A 26,741-nucleotide genomic window follows, 5' to 3' on the forward strand; every position below is an offset into this window, starting at 1 on the left:
GTGCTTTCAGGTGGTGATGGCCATGCTGGATATAAGTCAGGGTTATTTGGCAGGATGGGATCCGGGTCATATAAATCCCATGGGTCTATGTCTTGTGGCATGTCATCCAAATCATCTCCTTGAGGTGGTGAACCCAGTGGTGAAATCTATGGTGTAGGAGATCAGTTCGGGAGTAAAAGGAAGTGCTGGTGAGTGTGGTGGAGAAGGCTGAAGTTGAACTGGAGCCTTGACCTTAGAGACCTTTTTGGGGGGGGAAGAAGCAGTGTCCAAGGCCTCTTCAAAGATGAGCTTCTTTGATTAGAGCGGGGAAAGCAATTATTCTCCCTGTTCCTTTTTGAACATGGAATTGGCGCTGACAAGTGTCCATTATTTCTTAGATGGGGTCCACGGCTGAAGCTGCCTCAGAGGAATGACTGTTGAGTCTATGGAAGGCACAGTCTTGTGTTCTGAAATTTTCGGAGCCGATTTACTGTGTCAAGTTGAAGTTGTTGGCTCCAAGGTGGCTGTGGAGGCTTTTCTGCTCAGTACTGATGCGCTCGGTTTGATGGATCTGCTCGATCCCAAAGGTGCCTGTGATGTAACCGAACCAAAGACCTCTTGGCTGTTTTCGGTGCCGAGCTGGATGGCAGGGCATCCAAAAGTGATTTGCAAATCTGGCCATGGCCCGAAGGCAGTGGCTGTCCAACGACCTGCTTCTTGGCTTCTTTAAAGTCTCTGTACAGGGAGTAGGGGCTGTTCTACTCACAGGTTGCACAGAGGTGACTGGCTGGCTCTCTATGTCGGATTGGAAGTCCAACTCGGAGTCTTCGATGGAGAAGGCCTCCACCTGTTCTGGGTCCTCCTGCTCATGTTCTTACCCGAAGATGTCTGGAGTGTTGTCTGGTGTTTAAGATGCCATCTCCAACCTATGAGCTCTTCAGTCCCGGAGTGTCTTGTTGGATCAAAAGGAACAGCAGGCATCACAGGTTTGTTCGTTGGGGTCCGGGGAGGACACAAATTACACACCAGATGTTGGTCGGTGTGGGGGAATTTCTAGTAGCCTCGAGGGCAAAAGCGAAATAGAGTACGTTCCATCAGCCCTGCATAGTCTGAAACAATGTGAAAGATTAGGCCCTGGATGGGCGTGGAACCCCGAAGAGCGGTAAGCCAGCTCCCAGTGCGAAAATTCATATTGACCGTGAAATATATAGAAAACTCAATTGAATTATAATACCGTCACTGAAAGAAAGATGGAAAAAAACAGTTCAGAATAGACCGAGCCGAGGAAATACCAGAGCAAGAGGAACACATATTCAAACCCTCTGGCAGAGAGAAAACAATTTAACAAAGGACTTGATGGCCATTTGCAGTATCACAGAAAAGAGGAGTCACTTGATCTTGTGACTCCGAAAGATTCTTCTAACAAAAACAACTTGTAACACTCTGGACCCAACACTAGATGGCGGACTCATGCAAAGCATGTGTATCTACAGCCACTCATGCTGTTGAACAAATGTTTTCTGTGGTATGGGCTGCAACTCTCATCCAAACCTTGGAGGAGCTCTCTGGGTACTTTTTAGGGCCCTAAGTGGCAGTACAGTGTGGGTGAATAGTGCCGAGTGTGTAAAAAAAATAATAATAAAAAAAAAAGAAACATCTTCAAGTTAAAACTAACTACCCCAAAGGCGTTTAACTTTATTCTTGTCTGTTGAAGTTAGGATTAGAACAATGCACAATTGATGCTACAGGAAGTAAAAAATTCTAACTGCCCTGGTGACGTTTTTATATGGTCAACATGTTTCTGCCCATCAATTACCCTAACTTTAGGCAGGGGCGTTTACCACGACCTCATATTAAAACACTTCTGTTTGTGGTGCTCAATAAAGAGTGAAAATGACAAATGAATGTAATATATCCCATTTCAACAAGGGGTAATCAATACTTTATAGGAAATCCACTTCTACTTGACCTACGGAAACGACAATACAATAATGAATGACTTCTAGGTATATTTATGGCAAAGTCTGTCATAGATGGATCCCACTAGTACAATAATATAAATGTGCCACCATCACCAGCTGTGAATCCAAAACAGTGGGTATTCTGCATAGTGTCTACCAATTGCGATGTAAAAACACAAACTCATCTTACCTGCAAAAGTCAGGTCTGCAGTGTCAGCTCGACATTAACCCTAGCAAGCTACTCAGGGTTCACACTGACATTTATACTATCATGAAAGAAACAGCATAAAAGAAACAGTAGAACAGCATCTGCTCAAGAACATAATTACCCCACCGATGTAGACAAAATGTCTAGCAGCACATGTCCCTCTCAGAAAGGCCAATCAGTCATAAATAAAAAACGAACGAACAGGGGGTTACGGTCACATCTAACCCTTCAACATATAATGTAAAGGAAAAAGAAAAGATCAAAGCAATGCTCACTTGTAGTGTAGCTGAAGGTAAGCCTCTTGCTCACGGGGAGTCGAGGACAACGAAACAGCTTAGAGTCCGGCATCAAAAAAGGCCCAGGTGCACGTGCTTTGAAAACTAAATAAGGGCAATCTACAAGGAACTCTTGAGAAAGGAGGTCCTGCACAAGGAACATTTCTCAAAGAGCCGCTGGATTCATTTTTTTTTTTTTTTTTTTTTTTTTTTTTTTAGAAAAACAGGAGGATACATGAAATGAACTTCTGAGAATGTCCAATATTACAAGTCTGATACTGTCATTAGCTGGAATTAATGTCAAATCATCCTCAATAACAATGTCGTCAGACTCGTTGCGGAAAAAATAATAACGTTGAATGATGGGAAAAGTAGTCCGGGTACCTAGAGTCCCTGTACTTATGTATAGAAATATGTATAAAAACAATAGGCCCAGATCAATCAATGAACATTCAGTTGACATTTTGCCAGACAAATAAAAGCTACATCGGGTGTGGTCTGGAAACAACCTCATGATGATACAGTCCAGTCTGGTCATATGTTATGGACGTTGTTGTGGATGTAAGTTAGAAAACCCCCATATCACAAAGGGATTTAAAATACAAAAAGGTTCATCATATTTCAACAGTCATATCCACTGGGAAACAATAAAGAAACAAATACTGGTGGAATGATTTAAGAAGATTAAGCCACAGGATCTCATCATTCAGACCCACCACGTGGATTCTAGCCTGAAAACCCATCACTGTTCCTTGGTATATAAGAACTGTGAGAAGTCCCCAACACTAGATGGCACTGTGGGCTTGTCTAGTACTAACCAAGACAAGTCAGCCACCCGCATGCCCTTTATCCAAAAAGTGCTTTGTTAATTTTGTGGAGATACATTTACATTGGATTGTGCTACTGTGTTCTGTAATCCAGGTCCTGATATTATGGGTAGTCATACCTACTTAACAGACTGTAGGGGCAGGTTATGAGGTAAATAAGCTTTTCGCTGTTGCAATTCGTATGTTGGTGAAGTTCTCACGGTGTGTTGAGCCCAAGATCGACATGTGTGATGCATTGGGTATGTGCACTGAACTGCACAAGCTCCGCATGGGAAGTGGCCCTTGACCGTCAGATGGTTTATCTGCAAACCAGAGGGTTAGTTGGTTTAGTGTGTACCAACTGGTCCTTGAGATTTTGTTCATAATATTCCAATTTTTACAAATCATTCGTTTTATGCTGTAGGAGAAGTTGCCAACATACTACTCTCTGTGTTGTAGCTGTTTTAGCGGTTACTTCAAGGAGGGCAGCCCATCTGTTGTTTGTCGACCGGTTTGCTGCTGTAACTGTTATGTGCTGTGGGGAGTACAGATAGTCATGTGCACATGCCTTAAAGTTGGAGACCTGGGAAAAGGTGCATCTAATGAACAAGAACTGGCCCACTGGCAAATTGTCCATCAGAGATTTAGGGTTGAAACTTGTGTATGATAACTCAGTTTTTAAAGTACCTGCTGAGGAATAAAGCAGTAGATCGAGAAATAGTAGGCTCATTGTATTGCACTCACAAGTAAAAGACAGAAATTGTTTTTTATTTTTTATTTTAACCAATCGTAAAAAAAACTTGATGGTATCAGTCTCACCCCTCTAGGTGACCAAAATATCATCAATGCACTGTTTCCTGAGCGGAAAGGATTCTCATCAGAGAAAACATGCTTGGTCTCAAACCCATGTACATGGAGGTTCACTAGAGACGGGGAGAAGGTATTGCCCATTGAAATTCTCTTTCATTCGAAAGTGGGGAATTGCATAATGAAGGTGAATGGTGTAATGTAATAATGGGCAGCGTGTGATAACAGGGCTTTCATAGTATCCAATGTCTCGCCCTGTGAAATACAGGTGTGTAAGGATTCCACATTTAAAATAACCAGGAGTTCAGTAGTGGTATCAAAAGGAAAGCCATCAAGGTGTCTAAGGACATCTGTAGGGTCCTGAAAATTTGAGGGCATTGTCTGGACCAAAGGTCTCAGAAAAAAAATCAACAAATTGTGATAAGCGCTCGATTAAAGACCCAACCCAGAAACAACTGGCCTGCCCGGAAGAGGCCTTTGAGGTTTGTGAATTTTGAGCAACACGTAGAAATATGGTGTAACGGGATTATTCATGATAAAAAATTCTGCTTCCTTTGCAGAGATCCATCCCCAGTCCTTAGCTTCTTCCACCACAAAACTTGATGGTTGTCAGAAGCCATCTGGGGTGGTCCATATCTCAATAAACAGTAAGATTTAGCATCCTGCAATTGTCTCAAGTCAGATTGCAGTTTCTAAATCTCCTGCAAAACTACTTTTTCAAAAGTAAGCACTTTCGGAGGTACCAGTTAGGACTTGGGGGAGAGGGGGTGTTGAAAGAGGATTTTTTCTTAAGACCTTTTTTAGCCTGTGCCTCAAATTCACTCAGGTCTCCTTTGAAAAAGTGTTTTGCGAAAAAAAACGTCAAGTTCCTCTTGAGTGTTGAACTCATCGCCCACATAGGTGGGTATAAAACCCAGCCCTTTCTTTGTTCAGCATACACCTGGTCAGTCAGTACATGGTAGCTGGGTTGGGGATCTCCTCTGGACATGCTCCTCATCTGTGTCTGATGTAAAGAGGGGGCTCCAGTGGACCCGGGAGTTGTTATCTCTACACTTGCCCGCAACCTCCCTCTGCCTTGCCCTAAAAATGATGGATAATGGGTTGTAAACTGCAAAACTTGTGGTGCATAGGATAATCCCAAGGTAAATGTGGCCACTAAGGATGGGGTGGGAAGGCAAATGACAGTCTTGGTTTCCTAAAAGATCAGTCTCTTTGTGTGTTCCAAAGGTCTGACCCACTGGATGCTGATCCATTACTACTGTTCCTCCAAACCTCCGACTCAGATTAATGATTCTGGCCTTGAGGAGCTCTCTTCATCTAAGGATTGCAATTCTCAATTGTGTATAGGTACACTTTCTCAAAAGAGAAGCGTGCTAGGTCTTTCCTAAATTTATTTTTCTTACTAGACAATAAAGAGTCTTTGTGGTGTTTCACAGTTTACTTTGTGCCATCTAATCTCTTCTTAAGTAAAGTCACATTCAAAGTTGTCTTCAATTGTGTCTCATGTACTTATGCCTCTACTAGAAGTGCATCAACAACTTGGCGGTGCGGATGATAAGGATAAGCCAATCCTAGTACATCGGCTGATGATTAGCGACCAGTCTTTCTTAAAGGCCTTATCCTCCAAAAACAACCAAGGAGCATTAGTTGTAATGAGTCCTAATTGAGTGCAACTACCCCGTAGGTACTCATTCGGTCATTACCGCTCCATGTAATGCAGTGGTTGTCTTCTGTTTCTTTAATTTCATCAGTGTTGTCCAGTCGTGAAAGTATGTGATAGTTTGTGTACCTGTAAGTTCTAACAAACTAGATGTGGTTTAAATGGGTTGAACCATTGTCTCATCAAACCCTAACCCTGTGAGTTCAGCCATCTCAAGGTACAAAAAGACCAGTGGGGTACACAAAAATATCAAATAAATAATAGGGAGGGGCAACCAACAGGAAAGCAGCCTACAGCCACAAGGACTCTACAATACACTTCAACACAACAAGGGCCAAGGGAGATTTTGAGTCCAGCGGATATCAGCTCCCTACAACAAGAATCACAACCCCATCAAAATACCCGGGTCTGTAGCGCTATAGAAGTGTGAAAAACAGAGAAACTCAGCAGTCTTAGGATTTCCTTTTTTTAGGGTGAAAACCCTCACCCACGAAAGATGGCATGCTTCATTATAGGGTGCCCCTTCACACCAAAGAAAAATGTTATATGTGGTGTAGGCTACAACTTCCATCCAGACCTGGTAGGAGCTTTCTGGATGTTTAAAGGGCTCTGGAGTGGAGCAGATTGGTTTAGATTTGAGCCTATTGTTTTGGATTGAAGTGGGGTGGATGGGAGTGGGGCATATTGTTCTGGATTGGGGTGGGGCATATTGTTCTGGATTGGATTGTGGCAGATTATTTTGGAGTAGTTTAAAATGTTTTGGATTGGAGTGGGGTGAACTAGAGTGAGGCAGATTAGACTGGAAGGTTGGTGGGTTGGGAGGAGTGGAGTGGGTTGGGTTGGAGTGGATTGGACTGGGGCAAGGTGAATTGGTGTGGGGAATGGGGTGGATGGAATGGGGTGGACTGCATGAATATGTGTTGAAGCATCATTTCAGAAATTACATATACTAAAGAATGAAAATGTCACTTACCCAGTGTACATCTGTTCGTGGCATCAGTCGCTGAGATTCACATGGTATGCATGAGCTCGCCATCTGGTGTTGGGTCGGAGTGTTACAAGTTGTTTTTCTTCGAAGAAGTGTTTTCGAGTCACGGGACCGAGTGACTCCTCCTTCTGTGCTCATTGCGCATGGGCGTCGACTCCATCTTCGATTGTTTTCCCCGCAGAGGGTGAGGTAGGAGTTGTACTATAGTAATAGTGCCCGCGCAATGAAAAATGTAAGTATGTACCTATTAAAGGATTAAATAATATATATACAAATGTACAAAATTGAAGGTAACTTCTGAACTGCTACAGGCTTCCAGGGAGGTGGGTGGGTCCATGTGAATCTCAGCGACTGATGCCACGAACAGATGTACACTGGGTAAGTGACATTTTCAGTTCGATGGCATCTGTCGCTGTAGATACACATGGTATGCATAGACTAGTAAGCAGTTAGTTCCCCATAAGCGGTGGTTTAGCCTGTAGGAGTAGAAGTTGTCTGAAATAGAGTTCTTAATACAGCTTGACCTACTGTAGCTTGTTGTGCGGATAGCACATCTATACAGTAGTGTTTGGTGAATGTGTGAGGCGTAGACCAAGTGGCTGCCTTACATATTTCCTGCATTGGGATGTTTCCTAAAAAGGCCATTGAAGCACCTTTTTTCCTTGTTGAATGTGCCCAGGGAGTAATGGGCAGTTGTCTTTTTGCTTTAAGGTAGCAGATTTGGATGCATTTAACTATCCATCTGGCTATACCTTGTTTTGATATTGGGTTACCTGCATGAGGTTTTTGGAATGCAATAAATAGCTGTTTAGTTTTTCTGATGTTTTTGGTTCTGTCAATGTAGTACATTAATGCTCTTTTGACATCTAATGTATGTAGTGCTCTTTCAGCCACAGAATCTGGCTGTGGGAAAAAAACTGGTAGTTCTACCGTTTGATTTAGATGGAATGGTGAAATAACTTTGGGTAAAAATTTTGGATTAGGTCGTAGGACGACCTTATTTTTATGTATTTGTATAAAAGGCTCTTGTGTTGTGAACGCTTGAATTTCACTTACTCTTCTTAGAGATGTAATGGCGATGAGAAAGGCAACTTTCCAGGTTAGGAATTGTATTCCGCAAGAGTGCATGGGTTCGAAAGGTGGGCCCATGAGTCTTGTTAGAACCACGTTTAGGTTCCATGAAGGAACAGGTGGTGTTCTTGGTGGTATAATTCTTTTAAGCCCTTCTATGAATGCTTTGATAACTGGTATCCTATACAAGGAAGTTGAATATGTAGTTTGCAGGTATGCAGATATTGCTGCAAGGTGTATTTTAATAGAAGAGAAGGCTAGCTTTGCTTTTTGTAAATGGAGCAAGTAATTTACTATATGTTTTGGAGTTGCGTCTAGTGGTTGTATCTGATTATGATGGCAGTACCAAACAAATCTTTTCCACCTACTTGCGTAGCAGTGTCTAGTGGATGGCCTTCTGGCCTGCTTTATGACTTCCATACACTCTTGGCTAAGTTGTAAGTGTCCGAATTCTAGGATTTCAGGAGCCAGATTGCTAGATTCAGCGATGCTGGGTCCGGGTGTCTGATCTGTTGGTTGTGTTGCGTTAACAGATCTGGTTTGTTGGGCAGTTTGATGTGTGGTACTACAGACAGATCTAGCAGTGTTGTGTACCAGGGTTGTCTTGCCCACGTTGGTGCTATTAAAATGAGTTTGAGTTTGTTTTGACTCAATTTGTTTACTAGGTAAGGAAGGAGAGGGAGAGGAGGAAAAGCGTAAGCAAATATTCCTGACCAGTTCATCCATAGGGCATTGCCTAGGGATTGCTTGTGTGGGTATCTGGACGCGAAGTTTTGGCATTTTGCGTTCTCTTTTGTTGCAAATAAGTCTATTTGTGGTGTTCCCCAGAGTGTGAAGTAGGTGTTCAGAATCTGTGGGTGGATTTCCCATTCGTGGACTTGCTGGTGATCTCGAGAGAGATTGTCTGCCAGCTGATTCTGGATCCCCGGAATAAACTGTGCTATTAGACCAATTTGATGGTGGATTGCCCACTTCCATATTTTTTGAGCTAACAAGCTTAACTGCGTTGAATGTGTTCCTCCTTGTTTGTTTAGATAATACATCGTTGTCATGTTGTCTGTTTTGACAAGGATGTATTTGTGGGTTATGATTGGTTGGAAAGCTTTTAGTGCTTGAAAAACTGCTAATAATTCTAGATGATTTATATGCAGTTTTGTTTGATGTATGTTCCATTGTCCTCTTATGTTGTGTTGATTGAGATGTGCTCCCCACCCTGTCATGGAAGCATCTGTTGTTAATACGTACTGTGGCACTGGGTCTTGGAAAGGCCGCCCTATGTTTAAATTTATACTGTTCCACCATAGAAGCGAGAGGTAAGTTTGGCGGTCTAGCAACACCAGATCTAGAAGGTGACCCTGTGCTTGAGACCACTGTGAGGCTAGGCACTGTTGTAAGGGCCTCATGTGCAGTCTTGCGTTTGGGACAATGGCTATGCATGAGGACATCATGCCTAGGAGCTGTAGTATTGTTCTTGCTTGTATTGTTTGGTTTGGAGACATGTGTTGAATGACCCTGTTGAAATTGTGGATCCTTTGTGGAGTTGGCGTTGCTACTCCTTTTGTCGTGTCTATTATGGCTCCTAGATATTGCTGTACTTTGCTTGGCAGAATGTTTGATTTTGCAAAGTTGACGGTGAACCCTAGTTTGTAGAGGGTTTGTATGACTTGATTTGTGTGGTTTGAGCATTGTGTGAGCGAACTGGTTTTGATTAGCCAGTCGTCTAGATACGGGAACACATGTATTTGCTGCCTTCTGATGTGTGCAGCGACTACTGCTAGGCATTTTGTGAATACTCTTGGAGCGGTTGTTAAACCAAAAGGCAATACTTTGAATTGGTAATGTATTCCTTTGAATACAAACCTTAGATATTTCCTGTGTGATTGATGTATTGGTATATGGAAATATGCGTCCTTGAGGTCTAGGGTTGTCATGTAGTCGTGTTTTTTGAGCAATGGTAACACTTCTTGTAGTGTGACCATGTGAAAGTGGTCTGATTTGATGAATGTGTTTACTACCCTGAGGTCTAGAATTGGTCTCAGTGTTTCGTCCTTTTTTGGTATCAAGAAGTACAGTGAATAAACTCCTGTGTTTATTTGTGTGCTTGGTACTAATTCTATTGCATTTTTTTTGCAGTAGTGCTTGAACTTCTATCTCTAGAAGCTGTGAATGGTATTTTGATAAATTTTGTGATTTTGGTGGTATGTCTGGAGGGAATTGCATGAATTCTATGCAATAACCATGTTGGATAATTGCTAGGACCCATGTGTCTGTAGTTATTTTGTCCCATGCTTCGTAATATTGACGTATTCTCCCCCCCACTGGTGTTGTGTGGGAGGGGTGAGTGACGTGTGAGTCACTGCTTGTTGGTAGTGGTTTTGGGGCTTTGAAATCTTCCTCTATTCCTAGGGAATTTCCCCCCTCTATACTGGCCCCGAAAACCTCCCCTGTACTGTCCCTGGTAGGTGGGCGGTGCGGACTGTGAGGTGCTAGCTTGTGTGGCCTGACCCCGAAACCCTCCTCTAAAAGGTGTTTTGCGGAAGGTGTTATAAGATCCTCTGCTCTGCGGGGAGTAGAGTGCGCCCATGGCCTTGGCAGTGTCAGTGTCCTTCTTGAGCTTTTCTATGGCTGTGTCGACCTCCGGACCGAACAGAAGTTTTTCGTTTACTGGCATGTTAAGCACTGCCTGCTGAATTTCTGGCTTGAATCCAGACGTTCTGAGCCATGCGTGCCTACGGATGGTAACCGACGTATTAATGGTCCTTGCGGCCGTGTCTGCTGCATCCATGGAGGAGCGTATTTGATTGTTGGAAATGTTTTGACCCTCCTCAACAACCTGTTTTGCTCTTTTTTGCAGATCTTTTGGGAGATGTTCAATGAGATGCTGCATCTCATCCCAGTGGGCTCTGTCGTATCGCGCTAGCAGCGCTTGTGAATTTGCGATGCGCCACTGGTTTGCTGCTTGGACAGCAACCCTCTTCCCGGCTGCATCGAACTTCCTGCTTTCTTTATCTGGGGGAGGTGCATCCCCAGAAGTGTGTGAATTTGCCCGTTTTCTGGCAGCCCCTACCACCACAGAATCTGGTGGCAGCTGAGAGGTGATGAATACAGGGTCCGTAGGAGGCGCCTTATACTTTTTGTCCACCCTAGGCGTCACTGCCCTACTTTTAACTGGCTCCTTGAAAATGTCCTTTGCATGGCGTAGCATGCCTGGGAGCATCGGCAGGCTTTGGTAGGAGCTGTGGGTTGAAGAGAGGGTGTTAAATAAAAAATCATCCTCTACTTGTTCCGAGTGTAGTTCCACATTATGGAATAGTGCTGCTCTAGCCACCACTTGTGAGTAGGCTGTGCTGTCTTCCGGTGGTGATGGCCTAGTTGGGTATGTGTCTGGGCTGTTATCAGACACTGGTGCGTCGTACAAGTCCCACGCATCCTGATCTTGGTCATCGTGGCTCATGGCGGTGTGAGCTGGCGAATGTGACGGGGTGTAAGTTGGCGAAGCCGGAGTTACAGGTGGAGGCGAGGGAGGAGGTGTTACCTTTTGTGCTGTTTGTTGCTGAGGAGTAAACTGAAGCGTTCTCTTTCGTTTGACAGGTGGAAGGGTACTGATCTTCCCAGTCCCCTGCTGAATAAAGATACGCTTTTGCGTGTGATCCACGTCAGTGGATTGCAGTTCTTGTTCAAATCTATGTTTCTTCATTTGTGAAGACATAGAATGCTCTTCAGTATAGGAGCCTGAAACAGGGTCTGATGTCGCTTTTTCCGGCTCCGAAAACCCTGTTGATTGTTTTTTCGGCTCCGAGGTAACCTTCCTCTTTTTCTGTGCCGAAAATTCTTGGCCTCTATGGTCTTCGGCGCCACTGTCTCGGCGTCGATCCGTGTCGACACCGAACTCTCGGTGTCGATGCTTCTGTTTAGCACTCTCTCGGTCCCGAGGAGGCTGCGTGCCGGTGTCTCGACCGAAGTCGGACGATCTCGACACTGAATGGGCCTTTTTTGGTGCCGATTGTTGGTCACCGAGAATTTGGGTGGAGCCATGGCCGGTTGGCAGTGGCGTCCCCTGGGCCTTCTTTCCTTTTTTAAGTTCTGATCTCGACGTCTTACTCACAGTTTTAGTAGAGTCTAGCTCGTCGGAGTCTGAATCCTGGATGGAAAAGGATTCCTCCTGTTCCTCTTCTGTCTCGAACTGTCGACGCTCCTTTGGCGTGGACGCCATCTGCAGTCTTCTCGCTCGACGGTCGCGCAGAGTTTTTCGGGACCGGAACGCCCGACAGGCCTCACAGGATTCTTCGCTGTGCTCGGGTGACAGGCACAGGTTACAGACCGAGTGTAGGTCCGTATAAGGATATTTGTTGTGGCATTCAGGGCAGAATCGAAACGGGGTCCGTTCCATCGGCGTTGTTCTCCACGCGGTCGGGCCGACTAGGCCCCGACGGGGTGCCGAAATCTACCCCGAAGGGCACCGAAGCGCTTCGATGTTCAACGCGTCGTCGTATGTGTCTATCTCGAACCGGATCGCAACGATACCGTCGAAAATCTTCTGGTTTCAGCTATCTTTCCGTTCCGAAACTCGGAGCGACAGGAACACGTCCGAACCCGATGGCGGAAAGAAAACAATCGAAGATGGAGTCGACGCCCATGCGCAATGAGCACAGAAGGAGGAGTCACTCGGTCCCGTGACTCGAAAACACTTCTTCGAAGAAAAACAACTTGTAACACTCCGACCCAACACCAGATGGCGAGCTCATGCATACCATGTGTATCTACAGCGACAGATGCCATCGAACACAATGTTACTTTGCAATATTTAGAATAAGATAATCGCCATCTTTTGAGAACGCCGCAAGTTAAAACAAAAGAAAACATGAGTGCAAAGTGACGAAAATAAAAGAAAGTTATCTATAAAACAATGAAACTTTGCATTTTTGTTTGTCCTGCTGGGCAAATTTTTGCCTGTCAGAAATCTCCTGTCTGCATGGCCCTAGAAGGTAAAAAGAAAAAACAAAACAGTACCTCAATCATGTATGGAGCAGTAGACGGGCAGAGATTAAATTTAATCAATCAGTGCTTGGTCTGCAGTGACGAATTACGAGGCTGTAAAGAAGAGTGCAACACAATCTAAAAAAATGGTAAGCGACAGGCTGGTTTCTAATCCCCTTACTATACACAACAGAGTTGTGCAAGCAAGACGCAGGCTCGACCCTAAAAATGTCCCTTTTTCAGGGTAAAATTATTTCTTGAAATGGAAGGATAGGAGAAGGCCAACATTTGAAAACTCAACGGTGCCATCGTTGATGCTGCGCATTCTAGGTGAATTGTGGGTTAAATGTATTATATTTTTTATGTTTTTTGTAGGAACAGAGCTTTGATGAAAGCTATGAAATTTAATACCAATTTATAGATTTGATATTATACTAAATCTGAGATTCGATACAACTTCAGAGATTTTTAGATTATGAACAATTGTTCAGTATGTTTAATGCTTCTGCTTATACAAGGCTATGCTTTAAAAAACGTTGATGAGTAATATTTTACTCTAACAAATATCTCAGCGAACTTCATGGTATGACGGGACAACACAAAAATGAATTACATAAGTCAATGTATGCCATTTTGATCTAAAAGGAATATGGATGGTTTGGCATTCAAACATAAAAGCCACAATAATTTCCCATTTGTTACTTTTCTGATTTGTATGCTAGAACTATTTTACCAAGAAACCAAGATACTTACCTCCTTCGGAGCAGTCAAATCTTCTAAATCTTCAAGCATTTTCTCCACTAACTCTTCAGTTAACAATATCTGCAATGAAATTAAAAAATTTAATTCTCAATTTCTGAGTGTAAGGAAAACGGTTTTCAGTCTTCAGTGAAAAAGGTACAAGGGTCTTCAATTTTAAATAACTGAAAAAACAAACAAAGAACTTAAAAACTTAAATTCATTAACTTTCACCATTAGCACCTACTAATTACCCATAATGAGGCTGAATGTTTCAATTTAATACATCAGTAGAGGGAGTGTGGCAGAGCAAGATGGCCGTCGGGACGCGCACCTGAGAGGCTCCAGACCGTCCCAAGTTGATCCTGCAATATCCTGCCTTCTAAGGAGCGGATCCCTGATGATACCCCGATGCAAGGGGTTCCCGGTGCCTGCAGAGATCCTTGGGTAATGTATGGACCACCCCCAGGGAGCTGTGGTCCGTGGTGCAACGACTTGGGCCTGAGTGGGCTGGGAGGCTGCAGCCGCTGTACAGTGCGGGGTGGGTGGGATGATTCTGGGCCCGCCCCTCCTCTGGACAAGCACCACCACGGCAGCTGCAAACGCACACCCCAGGGTTCTGTGGGTGCAGCAGATTACTGGTGGAGGAGGCCGGATCAGGTGGGGCGCTGGGCTAATTGAGCCTGCATGAGAGTGTCGCCTTCCCTGCTGCTCCAAGGGCCTAATGGAATGGGGAGGAGTCTCTATAGGCCACTAACTGCTTGCTGAGATAAATCAGAACAGGCAGGGCAGCGAAGCGTTGTGCAGCCCTTCTGCTCAGCATACTTCCTGAACGGGCCTGTGGGAGTTGTGCAGCCCTGAGTTTGAGGCAGTGAATCAGGGTAGACAGTGGAAAACCTTGTGCGTTCAGCACTGAGAAAGATATTGCCTGCCCGCGGTGCTACTTGGCCCATTTGCAGGGCTGCTGGGGAACTGCTGGATGCAACACTATCTGGACCTGCTCCTTGGATCAGATTAGCTCTGCTCCTACTCCGGTGGACTGAAATCCGGTGTGCTTCTGGAGGCTGAACTGTATTCAAAGTAGGTGGGAAAGTGGACCCCACTGTCATACAGAAGGAGAAAGAAGGGCGTTGGATGCCTGAGATCCTTCGGGCTTAACGTCCACATTTCGGGAGGTGGGGGTCGGCCCCTGGGGGCCCACCATTATCCAGGTGGGTGACCATCACTCAATTACCCGGTACTCACCCCTGGGACTGGGGCCTTGAGCTGTCACTGCTTTTCCCCAGATGCAGGTGGCGCCTGGGACATGCGAGACCAGGCACCCGGGTCGCGGGTGCTGGCCTGGGCATGCCGTGGGATTACTGATCTTCTGCCCGCGGGGGCAATACGGCCAGGGGCCCTACAGTCACATAGAGTGGAACAAACAATTGGGTGACCCCCAGGGAAACACCATGGAGCACTACATGACACCGGGCCCACTATACAGTGCAACGGGGGGGTTTGGGGGGGTAGGGGTGGAGGGGGGGGTCAGGGGGGGGGGGAAACTAACAAGGGCTGATATCTTGGCAGGCCATCCAGGGAGGCAATGGAACAAAACTGAAATGGTGGTCCTTGAGGTTAATCTACTGTGCACAGGTAACTGCAAGGCATTCAAAAAGTCCTGGGAGCCGAAAGCTCAATAAAGGAACTGCAGACAGAGGTGGCAACCCTCTGCAAACAGGTAGCTTCAATTGCAACCGGATTTGGGGCCCTGGAGTCTAGATCCTAGGATGCAAAGGGAAGATCGGGCCGGAACAACTTGCACCTACTGGGATTCCTGGAACAGGCAGAGGTGTGTGCAACTGAGCGATCTGTGTAGTAGTGGATTCAAGATCAATTGAGACCAGTCAGTTTCTCACCAATGTTCATCTTTGGGCGAGCACATCTCGCACTGGCACCTCAGCCCTGCACAGGTGCCCCACCACAAGCTATTATTTCTCTTATACTGAATTATAAAGATAGAGACTGTAGCCTAAAGGCAGCCATTGACATAGAAGCAGCCAGGTTCGAAAATCAAAAGATATCAATTTATCTGGACTATACAGACAAGGTGCGAGGTTTTCGTAGACCTATCTGGAAGTAAAAGCGAAACTGCATGCCATGGGAGTGAGCTACATGCTCCTGTACTCATCTAAGCTGAAAGTGCGGTCTGTAGGATAATCACACTTCTTTGACAACCCTGTTGTGGGGCGCTGGCTGGAGGTCTGGAACAAAGTGCCCAAGGATCGCACAGGATCCTGGAGGACTGGGACATGCAGGCCTCCTGCTACGGATGGCCCCAGCTAGTGTGCGGGAAAGGAGGCAGATTTGTGGGCCAGAGGGTCTCCTGGAGGAAGTGTCCAGTGTAGGGTGGAGATCCAGGAGGATGGAACCATGGCAGCAGCACATCAAGATCAGCATTCGGAGGTGGGTAATGCCTCAGATCACAGAATGGAGAATCTAGAGTCGGTCGAACAAGGATGCTGACCTGATATCCTGGTGTGCTGGTTCATGATCTTGTTATGTTCATTCTGCACGAAAGTTGAATTCAGAAAAGTGCTCTGGGCTAACATTGCTTCCTTCCTTTATAGGGGTGAGATTCACTCAAAGGAGGAGTCGCTTACCCACATGTTTTTTTAGCATTATTGTTTTATGCAGCGCAGATTCACAAGGGAGAACTCAGTTTGATACTGTATGCTTAGAGGGACGAGAGGCGAGTCTAGGGTGTTCACACAGGACGAAGTACAGGTTGAAACTCTGATGTGCTAAGAAGTCCAAGAAATTGTCCTTACAAATTTTCTGAAGACTGGGGACTAATACAGGTCAGGGAAACCTTTACACACCAGGGGTAGGCAATGAGTTGGGAAGGGGATTTGGGGGGATGGGGGGGGGGGGGGGGGGGGGGGTTAGGGTGTGGGTCCTGACAGCAACAAAATTATGGGATTTGCAATGTGGTGTGCTGTTATGCTGCAAGTATGGGATGAGGGCTTTGGTTACAGTTATAGTTTTGTTCTCTGAGCCCCAGTTTCGGGGCCAATTGCTTGATGTTTTTTTACTGTGCTAGATTCTCAAATGTACATGGATCTCAATGTTAGGAGGTTTACAGTGAGGTATCAGAGGGAGTGTACCAAGGAGGTGGGACACAAGAACTACTCTACTGCATCAATGGCAGGTCACATGAACATAGTAACGTGGAACGTCAGGGGACTCTGGGGTTATGCCAAAAGATACAGGGTCCACTCGTTCCTCAAACAACACAAAACTCAAATCTCCAGCCTTCATGAGACACACCTTATGATAGATGAAACACAGAGGCTCAACAAGAAATGGAGGGGGCAATTGTACGCAGCGTCCTATTCCTCCAATGCCAGGGAGGTGGCAATTTGGGTGGCACGGGATTCCTTTTTAAACACATACAGCGAGGTGGACATGGGGGGGATAGCTACATAGTTTTACCATGGTACTTTAGACAATAAGGAACAATAGTGAATTCATACGCCCCTAATACTGATAAGCACCACTTTTTTTGGGAGGGATGCAGAACCTGCTGGAGGGTAGCGTGGATATCCCCACAGGATTTTAATTGTATCCTGGATGATGCTCTAGATCAATACCTACCAAGGGAGGACACTAAGCCGCTGATGGCGACCTTGCTGCGGAGGGTGATGCAAAACATAGGGCTGTTGGATGGATGGCGTTCAATGCACCCGGTAGGCAAGGAATATACTTGCCACTCTCTAACTTTCAACACCTATAGCCGACTAGACCATTTATTATTAGGGGGTCTAGATCATACCAGACTAGCTGAGGTGACGCATCTAGGGAGGTTTTTGTCAGATCATGCTCCTACACTTCTGTCCTTGACTTGGGGGGAGAACCAGAGTGGGTGTAGGTCCTGCTGTATGCTGCTGGACCTTCTCACTATCAGCGATGCCAAGATGATGTGGGACGTGCACTTAATAATTACCTAGAGGCGAATTGAGGGGGGGGGGGAGGGGGGGGGGGGGGGCATGGGGGGGTCCTTAAATAATAGGGTGGATGAATGGGAGGTGCTCAAGGTAGTAAAATCAGGCGGAGTCTGGAAGAGACTTAGAGGAACTCAAGGTGTCGGAGGCGACAGAGCAGACTTAGAGGCAGGAGGTCCTTTCCGAGGAAATGTGCTTAACAGTTCTTGAGATACATAGAGAAATGCACAAGCTCTGGGATTCATTAAATAGAACCACTCTGAAGTCGTAACACCAGCTGCTACATAGGGAGGGGATCTGGCAAGCTTTTAGCTTGGATCCTGGGAGGGGAAACAGATCTCCTCCATCTTGCACATTTGCTATCCACAGGGACGACTACAGACCAGGAGTAAAGACATTCTCTCGGTCTTGAAAGAACATTTTAAATTGGTATACCGGGCTGGCCCACCAAACCCCAACGGTGAGATTCGCAGGTTCCTGGCCAGGATGGGGCTTCCGCAGCTGCAGCTTGAACTCAGAGAAAAACTGGAAAAGGATCTTTTCATAAAGAAGGTGGGTGATGCTGTGAATGGATTCAATAGGTCCAAGGACCCGGTTAGTGATATGTTCCTGGCAAAATTTGATCATACCTCCTATTCAGAGCTCTCAGAGGTCTGTCAGAGGCTAAGGGGAAGGATCTTCTTCTGCAGACCATGCAAGAGGGAATAGTGTGCCTGATGCTCAAACCCAGGGGCGATCGGGCAGACCCCTCCTCATATAGATCCCTCATCCATGTTGAATACAGATCTTAAAATATTATGTAAAATTTTAGCAACCAGGTTGCCGGGAGAGGTCCGAGAGTTGGTTCACAAGGACCAATGCGGCTTCATGCTGGCACACAACACCGCGCATCACTTGCGTAAGCTGATCGACGTGTTACATGCTGCCTTGGATGATGACCAGGAGATGGCTCTGATCACTCTGGATCTTGAGAAAGCATTTGACATAGTGGAATGGGGATATCTAGAGTCAGTGATGCATGATATGTGGTTCGGTCCAATTTATTGCTCCTGGATTCAGCTCCTATGTACTGAGCCTACTATTCACATCTAAGTGGGAGATGAACTCTCTGAACCCTGGAGGGTGGGTAGGGGAACTCAGCAAAGATGCCCCCCTCACCTCTCCTAGTTGCGCTGGCCATAGTGCCTCCTGCACTGCTGTTGGACTAAGAGATGGAACCCTGGGGGATTAGAGTAGGTGCAGTTACTCATATAGTTTCCTTATATACAGAGGATGAATTGGTTTATGTTCACTCCCCTGATTAATTTGTTCCGCTGTTAAGGTCTTTTGGAGATGCCCTGGGTCTGCGAGTCAATATTCGGAAATTTCTACTGTTTCCTCTTGCAGGACGTATCGGATGGAGCCACGATCACCTGCCGAATCTGCGACTTGAGTGGAAGCTGGAGGAATTCACATACCTCAGGATTTGGGTCACACACTCATAGACCCAACACCAGTTCAAAAATGTGGGAAGGGTTTTATCGAGGCTCACCAACTCCATTAAATTCTGGAACAAACTCCCTCCTTGATTTCTGCAAGCTGCTATAACAAATTCTGTCTTTCTTCCATGCTGTTTATATCTGGTCCAGAAGTTGCTTTTCCACTGAGAGAGGAGTTCTTCAGGAAGCTGGTCAGTCAACTGGGCTCTCTAAAATGGGCCGGTAAATGCAGCAGAGTAATCACTTGTGACACTCAAGAGGGACCTTAGTGGAGGATTAAAGCTATCCCAGATACAAGGTGCTATTAATATGTCACACCAACAACATGCCGCCAAATAGTTCACGGACTCGAGTAACTGGGAAAAGCGTCTGCTGGGAGCTAATGAGTGTGGCCTATCTCTACCACAGTTATTGATGCAAGGGAGCAGGTCCGAAACTCCAGTCCCATACATTAAAACACCCACAGCTGTTATTTGGGAACGGGTAGTGCAAAGGGTTCTTTGGCGCATCCCCTACAGCTGGGTACTTCGGTTGTGGAAGCTGGCACCCTTTGGGAATATAGATAAGAATTTATCCATGGATATATGGAGAGCAGGAGGATGGCAGGTTGCAGGGGATATATACCCATGGGAATCATTTATTACTTTCCAGGACGCTGAAGACACCTTTGAGGTCAGTCATGCGTACCTTTTCCAAAATGCTAAATTGGAAAGTGTCACAAGGGACCTCTGGCTGGATCTTCCTACTGCACACCTAGGCCCTTTAGAGCACTGGACGGCTTGATGAGTTGGGGAGATGGGTGCTTGGGGGCAACATGACTCTCAAACAGTATGCAGCACGGGCGGCCTGGGAACGGGACCTAGACATGCCCAAGCCTGATTCGGACTGGACCGGGGCTACCGAACTGGTGAGCACAATCTCCTGTAACAATAGATTTAAGTTGCTCCACATTAAACATCGCACATATATGTCATGCCATATAAACGAAATAAGATAGCACTCAACAGGGGGCTAAATGTGAGCGATGCAGGGAGTCTGGGGTGTCCTTTTTGCACTTAGCCTGGGAGTGTGTGCAGGTCTAGGTGTATTGGGGTCAGGTACTGCCCCTGCATAGAACAGGGTTCTGGGCTCTTGAGCCCCAGAACTCCACTAGTATGCCTGTTGGGCGTGCTGATAAGGAGCAGGGGCGGAAAATACCTTATGAACTTGCACTGTCTTTTGACCTCTGGTTGGGGAGTGTTGGGGGGAGGAGTGGGATAGCAGAAGATCATCATATGAAAATCATGCACTGATGAAGGGGTGGCTGAGGAGATTTCACCGTGCACCCAACTGTTAATTCAATTTCAGGAGGATAGTGACCTGGACTCGGACTCCAATTCAGACAGGGGCAGTGACCGATAAGAACTATCACTTTTGTTAGGAAATGTTCTAGACGACCGAATGTGACTGTCTAAAGCACTAGACTGTTTGAAAGCATGTTTCTTTGTTTGCGGCCTGGCCTCATCTGATTTCCTGCAGTTCATGTAATCTTTGCAATTTCTAATTCATAAATGCAGCTAATGCCTTCTGATATATCCCACACAGACTGTCAACTGTGAACAAAATGTAAGTTATGAGAATGTGTGCATGGTACAGATATCTTTCACCATTTGTTTTTTTCTTTCTTTCTAATATTGAAGGTCAATAAAATCCATTAAAAAAAAATATAGCAGTAGAGACAATGCAAAGGACCAAAAGGTTAGACTGGCGTATTAATTTGTTTCACAATCTTTCAACTAATCACTGCCACATTAGATCTTTCCACAACCATGTTCTCCCTAGCATGTCTTCATCAGTCATGTCTGCTGCACCAACCTCAATTTGGTTTCAAACGTGCTTGGCAAAAAGAAAAGCATGCAAACAACTTTTTACCAGCAGCCATCTCCACAGGATGCAACATCACTGGATTCCCCATTATCTGTCTACACAGGAAGTGGAATCACCAGATTTCCTGCCAAGGCAGTCTTCAAAAGAAGAAGCTAAGCAGGAGGACCCATTTCCCACACTCATCTGCTCAGGAAGTGACATCATTCTGCCCCCTTCCCAGGACCTACTTAATGGCAACCACAGCACAGATACGGATCGTAGATGTGTGCAGCGGGTCTGCTGCTGGTGCACAAAACGCAAGCCCATCTATGCCTGCCTGCACCTGGACCACGCCCAGTGCCAGGAACACTGATTCTCCCCCCCCCCTCCTGCTACCATCCTCTGCTCCCTCAAACCCTGATGCCGTTCACACAATGCTGTTTCCAAACAGCAACAGAGCATTCTCTTGCTCTTCCTGCAAGTGTTTGTGCATTTATCCACACCCAACACACTAATCTCACACTGTCCTGCAACCACCCACAAAAACTCTGCACTTGCATGCATTCTCCTCACCATCCACTCAAACATGCCACAGAGATCAGGGACCTGCTGCACGATAACACCAGCCCCTACGTTTCCTCATGGAAACCTGACTTGCATTGGCACCTGACATCGCCGCTGCCACCACCCCTTCTACAAGATTGTCAAGCAAGACAGACTTTACAAGCCCAGAGGTGAAATTGCCATCATTCACAAGAACACCAACAGCTGCATAACCTCCACCAACATATCATACTCCAAAATGGAATACATGTCGTCCAAGCTCCACATCAAAGCCAACCTCACCTTAAGTGGCACTCTCATCAACAGACCGCTAGTGCCAGGACCTCACATGAACTTCACCGACTCCATCACACCACTCAACATCAATGCTAACAATTACATCCTATTCAGAGACCTAAGTTTCCATCTGTAAAACCATGTCAACTCCCCAACTCAAAAGTACTCGTTGAAGACCTTGGAAGCCTGGGTGTCACTCAAATAGTAAAGGAACCTACCCACATCACCCGACACCTCCTAGACTATTTTTTTACCACCTTCAACAATATCCAAGTAGTCAAACGCCCTCATTAAGTGCAAAATCCCCCATCCTGGTCCAACACACACCACCACCAGACCAGCTGGCTGAAACTGGAACAGCATCCCTGACAGGGACTGGAACACTGCTTTCAACACCCACCAACCCGAACACCGAAACAGTTTCCCCAAATCCATCAAGAATTTCAACAATTGGATGACCTCCTGCACTGACTCCCCGGCCCTTCCTCAACCTCATACACAGCAGGAGGAACTCAGTCTGATGTAGTGCCCCTGCAAACAACTGAAATACAAATGGAGAAAGTGCCATGGCAATGCAGATAGGAGCATGTTCAAATCTGCTGTGAAACGCTACCACCAAATGATCTGGATACCACATGCACAGCTCTGGTGGACCACATTGATGCCAGCACCAACAGAAGCAAAGAAATCTTCATCATTGTGAAGGCTTTCACCTCACCTGAACCCACCTCCAACTCGATCAGTTGCTTCACAGGACCTCTACAATAATAATTCTCATTTCTTCAGCAATATTTTGTAGACATTTACAGCACCTTATAACCACAATCAGGCTCGACAGACCTCACCAACGCTGCCCGATCATATCCAAAGAACCAATTCTAACAACAAGGCCCGTCATCATCACAGAATAAAGTGCCACCACTATGAAGTCCATCCACTCAGGGGTCCCATCGGACCACTGCCCCACCACAACTACTCCAAAGGACTGCAACCCACCAGTGCCATGATCACTCCCATTCTGAATGCCTCCACTTCTTCCCCAACCTTCCTAGATACTTGGAAACATGCAACTGTCCTCGTAATGCTGAAGAAACCCTCTGAGGACCCACAAGAGCTTGCCAACTATAGACCAATCTCCCTGCTACTATTACCAGTCAAGTTGTTAGAGAAAACCATCAACCAATGCCTAACCAAATACCTCAACGACCATCAAGTCCTTGGCATCACTCTGTGTGAGCTCAGACCTGCACCCCCCCCCAGCAGATAGAAACTGCCCTCATCACTGCAAAGGATTACATCAAAATGACTCTGGATGGAGGAGACACGATGGCCCTCATTCTCCTCCACACCACAGTTTGACACAATCTCCCACGCCTACACAATTTCAGAATCTAAGAATACACATTCTGATGGACCTGCTCCTTCCTGAGCAGAAGGACTTAGCCAGTACCCCTTGGACACTGGTAAACTCATCTGGGGAGTTCCGCAAGACTCCTTCCTGAGCCCAATCCTCTTCAAAGCATACATGATCCTCCTTGCCTGCATCATGCACTTTCATGACATCAATGTTCTCTTCTACACCAATAACGCAACATATTCTCACCCGGATGGACAAGATGCCAAATATCTGGATCAAGTTCAAAGCCTGCAAGACTGAAATGACCCACTGGGCAAAGACTGACTGTAACGAAGCTGAACACAGAGGAGACCAAATTTGTGATCTCTAGGAAGAGCACTTCAGTGTGGGACATCTCCAGGTAGCCAACAGAGCTTGGGCCGACACCCACCCCCAACACCCACAATAGAATCTTGAGATTGTCATCAACAGCAAACTCAACATGACCATGAAAGCCAACGCCATCATAGCATCATGCTTCTATACCCTGAAGATGTTGAGGAAGATTTTCAAATGGTTCCCAATCAGCACCCAGAAAACGGTCACGCATGCCCTCTTCACAAGCAAGATGGACTGCGGAACCACCCGTGGAGCTGGGATCAATGAGAGACTCACCAGAAGGCTGCAGACCGTTAAGAACTTGGTGGCTAGAATCACTCTCAACCTACCATGATGCACTCTCATCACACATCACACCTGAAGGAGCTCTACTGGCTCCTCATGCACAAACCAGCACAATTCAGACTCCTCACCCACACTATAAATGCTGGCCCAGCATACCTCAACAATAGCATCTGCTTTCACAAATCTTCCAGACACCTCCCCTCATCCGGACTTCTACTTGCACACAACCCATGCATATGGAAAACCAGCTCCGGTAGGTGAGCCTTCTCCTACATTGCTTCTGAAGTGAGGACAGCCAGCTGCTACACAAAGAGCCTCCTCCTCACTTCTTGAATTCCACAAAAAGTTAAAGACCTGGCTTTTTGAGAAGTCCAACTATGACCTAGGTATGGCAAGACTCACACCTGCTCAGCGCCAGAATACCCTTCTGTGTTAAAGTGAGAACTACAAATCTGCATAACATAACGTTAGAAGTACAAACTGATGGTGGCTTGGATTTCAGCAGACAGCGCACAATTAACCAGTAATATTCTTACAGTTGAACAGACTTTCTTTTCATAACCACATAAACAAGAATTTCAAACTTTAATTCCTGTGTAGTGCCAACATTAGATGTCAGGGTCTTTTACAAGCAAAGAAGCAATGCTTGCTGAAATTGCAAGCTAATGCAGACATTGATTCCATAAACCTCAAATCATTGATGTATTCAAGAAATTGTTGTAGATTTTTCATTCCATTTTCCACCACCCAGACACTTGGAAAATAAAAGAAGACATGTAAATGACAGTATCAGGTGAAAGTTTCAAATTATTCGAATTCACCAAAAAAAAAAAAATTATAGGCTCTCCTAAAAATTACTGTCAACAATATAGTGGTGATTTCTGCATTTAGTGTTCAAATTAAAACTCACATTATTATATTCTTCTTAAACTATTGAATGCAGTCCCAAAGAAGATGTAGTCTAGTGGGTAAGTTGCCTATACAACTTGAGACTCTGGTTTCATCACTTATTTGAACCTTGACTAAAAGTAGCGCAACTCTATGAAAACAACTATCTCCAGATTCCACAAACTATAACGATTTGTAACAATGTAAATCTGTGTTATGTACTGTAGATGTCCAATGTTAAAAAGGCTGAACTGAGTGTCCATTCAAGATCCCTTTGACCCATTCTCAAGTAGAATATACACACGATGTGAACCATTTACTATTTAGAGTTTACCCTATAATAAAAATCGTCTCTGTAACGTCCAATACACAAATTCTAAAAATAACAGAAGGAAATAAATAGAAAGAAGTTGCATTTTATCTGTAAAGCAATACTATGCCTCACTGGACGAGAGGTTGTGGTTATAAAATAATGCAACTCAGACAGAATGCACAAAGCAATCCCCAAATGTCTGTAAGCAGAACTATTGCCATGAGTAGATAAACTCATGTGTGCTAAGGATAAAAAAAATCAGCAACATTAATATCAACCAAATGTGTAATGCGCCAATGAACAAAATTAAATGCATCCCTATTTCAAGTCCAAAATGCAATTTGGCGATACGTGAACTTGTACATAAAAAACGCACGGACAAACACCAGGCAAAGGCAAGAACTATTGTGTTTGAAGTGCCTACATTAAATAAAATACATTGAGGTAAAAATAAAAAATGATGCTTTATGAACTTGCCACATGCTACTCTAATTCCGCCATTTTTCTTACAGATGGTGGCAGAGAACTGCATTAATGGAGTGGTTCCTCTGTAAAGATGCATAAAGCCCATACCATTTTTGTGCAATTTAGTTAATACAAGCATAGAGGTGTTCAAAGTTCTCAGATGCCTGGCTTATATGGGTATTGAGATTCTAGTCTGGAAGGAGGCTGGTCCAGATTTCTAGTATGTTAAGTCAACAAATGTCAAACCAATGTAAATTTGTTAGGTATACTTTGGTGAAGGAGTTTAAAGTGCATAATACAGTTTGAGGCTCTCGAAGGCTACTGTGAGGACTCCTTTATGCAAGAGAACTTTCCAGCACATGACCATATTGTGTAAAGGCCAAAACACAGACATCTTATCCCAAATTCTTTTCTAGCCTGGCACAACCCAGAAATCCTTTGTTATCCTTGAGTGTCACCCAAAAGAGAGGGGTTAACATAGGGAAGCATTGTTAACTAACTGTTAGCAAAAGGCTAATACAATACTGATTAACCTTTTGCACCCAAAAAAGTAGGCAATTGGTCGCTAGAGGCCAATAAAGATCTGCACATTAAACTGTTCAATCTTCTCATCAGCGAGCCAACATTGATCCGTTTGCACCCTGAAATATCTTATAGCACTTCACACTCAGGATACCAGACCCAACCAAGCCTATTAAACAGCCAGTGTCATAAAGAGGAGTTCCAGCAACATGCACCAGAGTAAAGAGGTAGCACAACAAACGGAAGATGCACTGAGGATGCTTCTAGTTCACAAATGGATTTCCATGCACCACCTTGTTTACCAATGGTTTTTGACAAACGCTGGGAACAATTACACCTTTCAAATGAAAAGTTTCAGGAACCCCACAACAACAAAGAGAGACATTTGTGGATGCAGTCATCACATTTGCTGGTTTCCTTAGGCTATCTTCTCTTATGGTTTTTAAAATTAAACATTTCTGAACTCTGAGACAATGGTCAATATGATATCTAAACTATGTTGATTCACTGTAAAGTCCTCCATGAGAACTGACAGATCAAGTGTACACACTAAAGTTGCTAAATAACACTAAACTCTGCTAGGCCTGAATGGAGGAGCAGAGGAAAAGTTAGCAAAAAGCTTGAGTTCATTGAAAGGTGCAGGGGCTGCTGGCTGCATGATCTAGTAGATTAAGATCCATCAGCTTAGCCTTTCAGAGACTGAAAAAGAGAACCTATGATTATCTTCTATAAAGCTGTAGTATACAGGTTGTGCAGAGATGGTTCTCTAGCAGAGATACTACCCTGCAAGGTTACAGACTTTAACGATGCAAATGCATACTTTAGAACTAAATGCATTTTCACACACATTTTCTGCCTTCAGAATGGAGGTGGAAAATGGATACAGAAAATTAATTAGGGAACCGTATGTGGGTAAA

The 26,741-nt window shown here is 45.1% G+C and overlaps 1 protein-coding gene across 3 annotated transcripts in view; it reads right to left on the reverse strand.

The window, feature by feature from the left end:
• SUFU (SUFU negative regulator of hedgehog signaling) overlaps window positions 1-26,741 on the reverse strand; it is a 401,082-nt gene that overhangs the window by 36,775 nt on the left and 337,566 nt on the right. For all 3 annotated transcript variants that reach the window (XM_069239511.1, XM_069239512.1, XM_069239513.1), the window contains exon 11: window positions 13,486-13,554. In XM_069239511.1, coding sequence (XP_069095612.1) covers window positions 13,486-13,554 — 69 coding nt within the window. The remainder of the gene's footprint in view (window positions 1-13,485; window positions 13,555-26,741) is intronic.

Source organism: Pleurodeles waltl, chromosome 6, assembly GCF_031143425.1.
Source record: "Pleurodeles waltl isolate 20211129_DDA chromosome 6, aPleWal1.hap1.20221129, whole genome shotgun sequence".
NCBI classification, from domain to species: Eukaryota; Metazoa; Chordata; class Amphibia; order Caudata; family Salamandridae; genus Pleurodeles; species Pleurodeles waltl.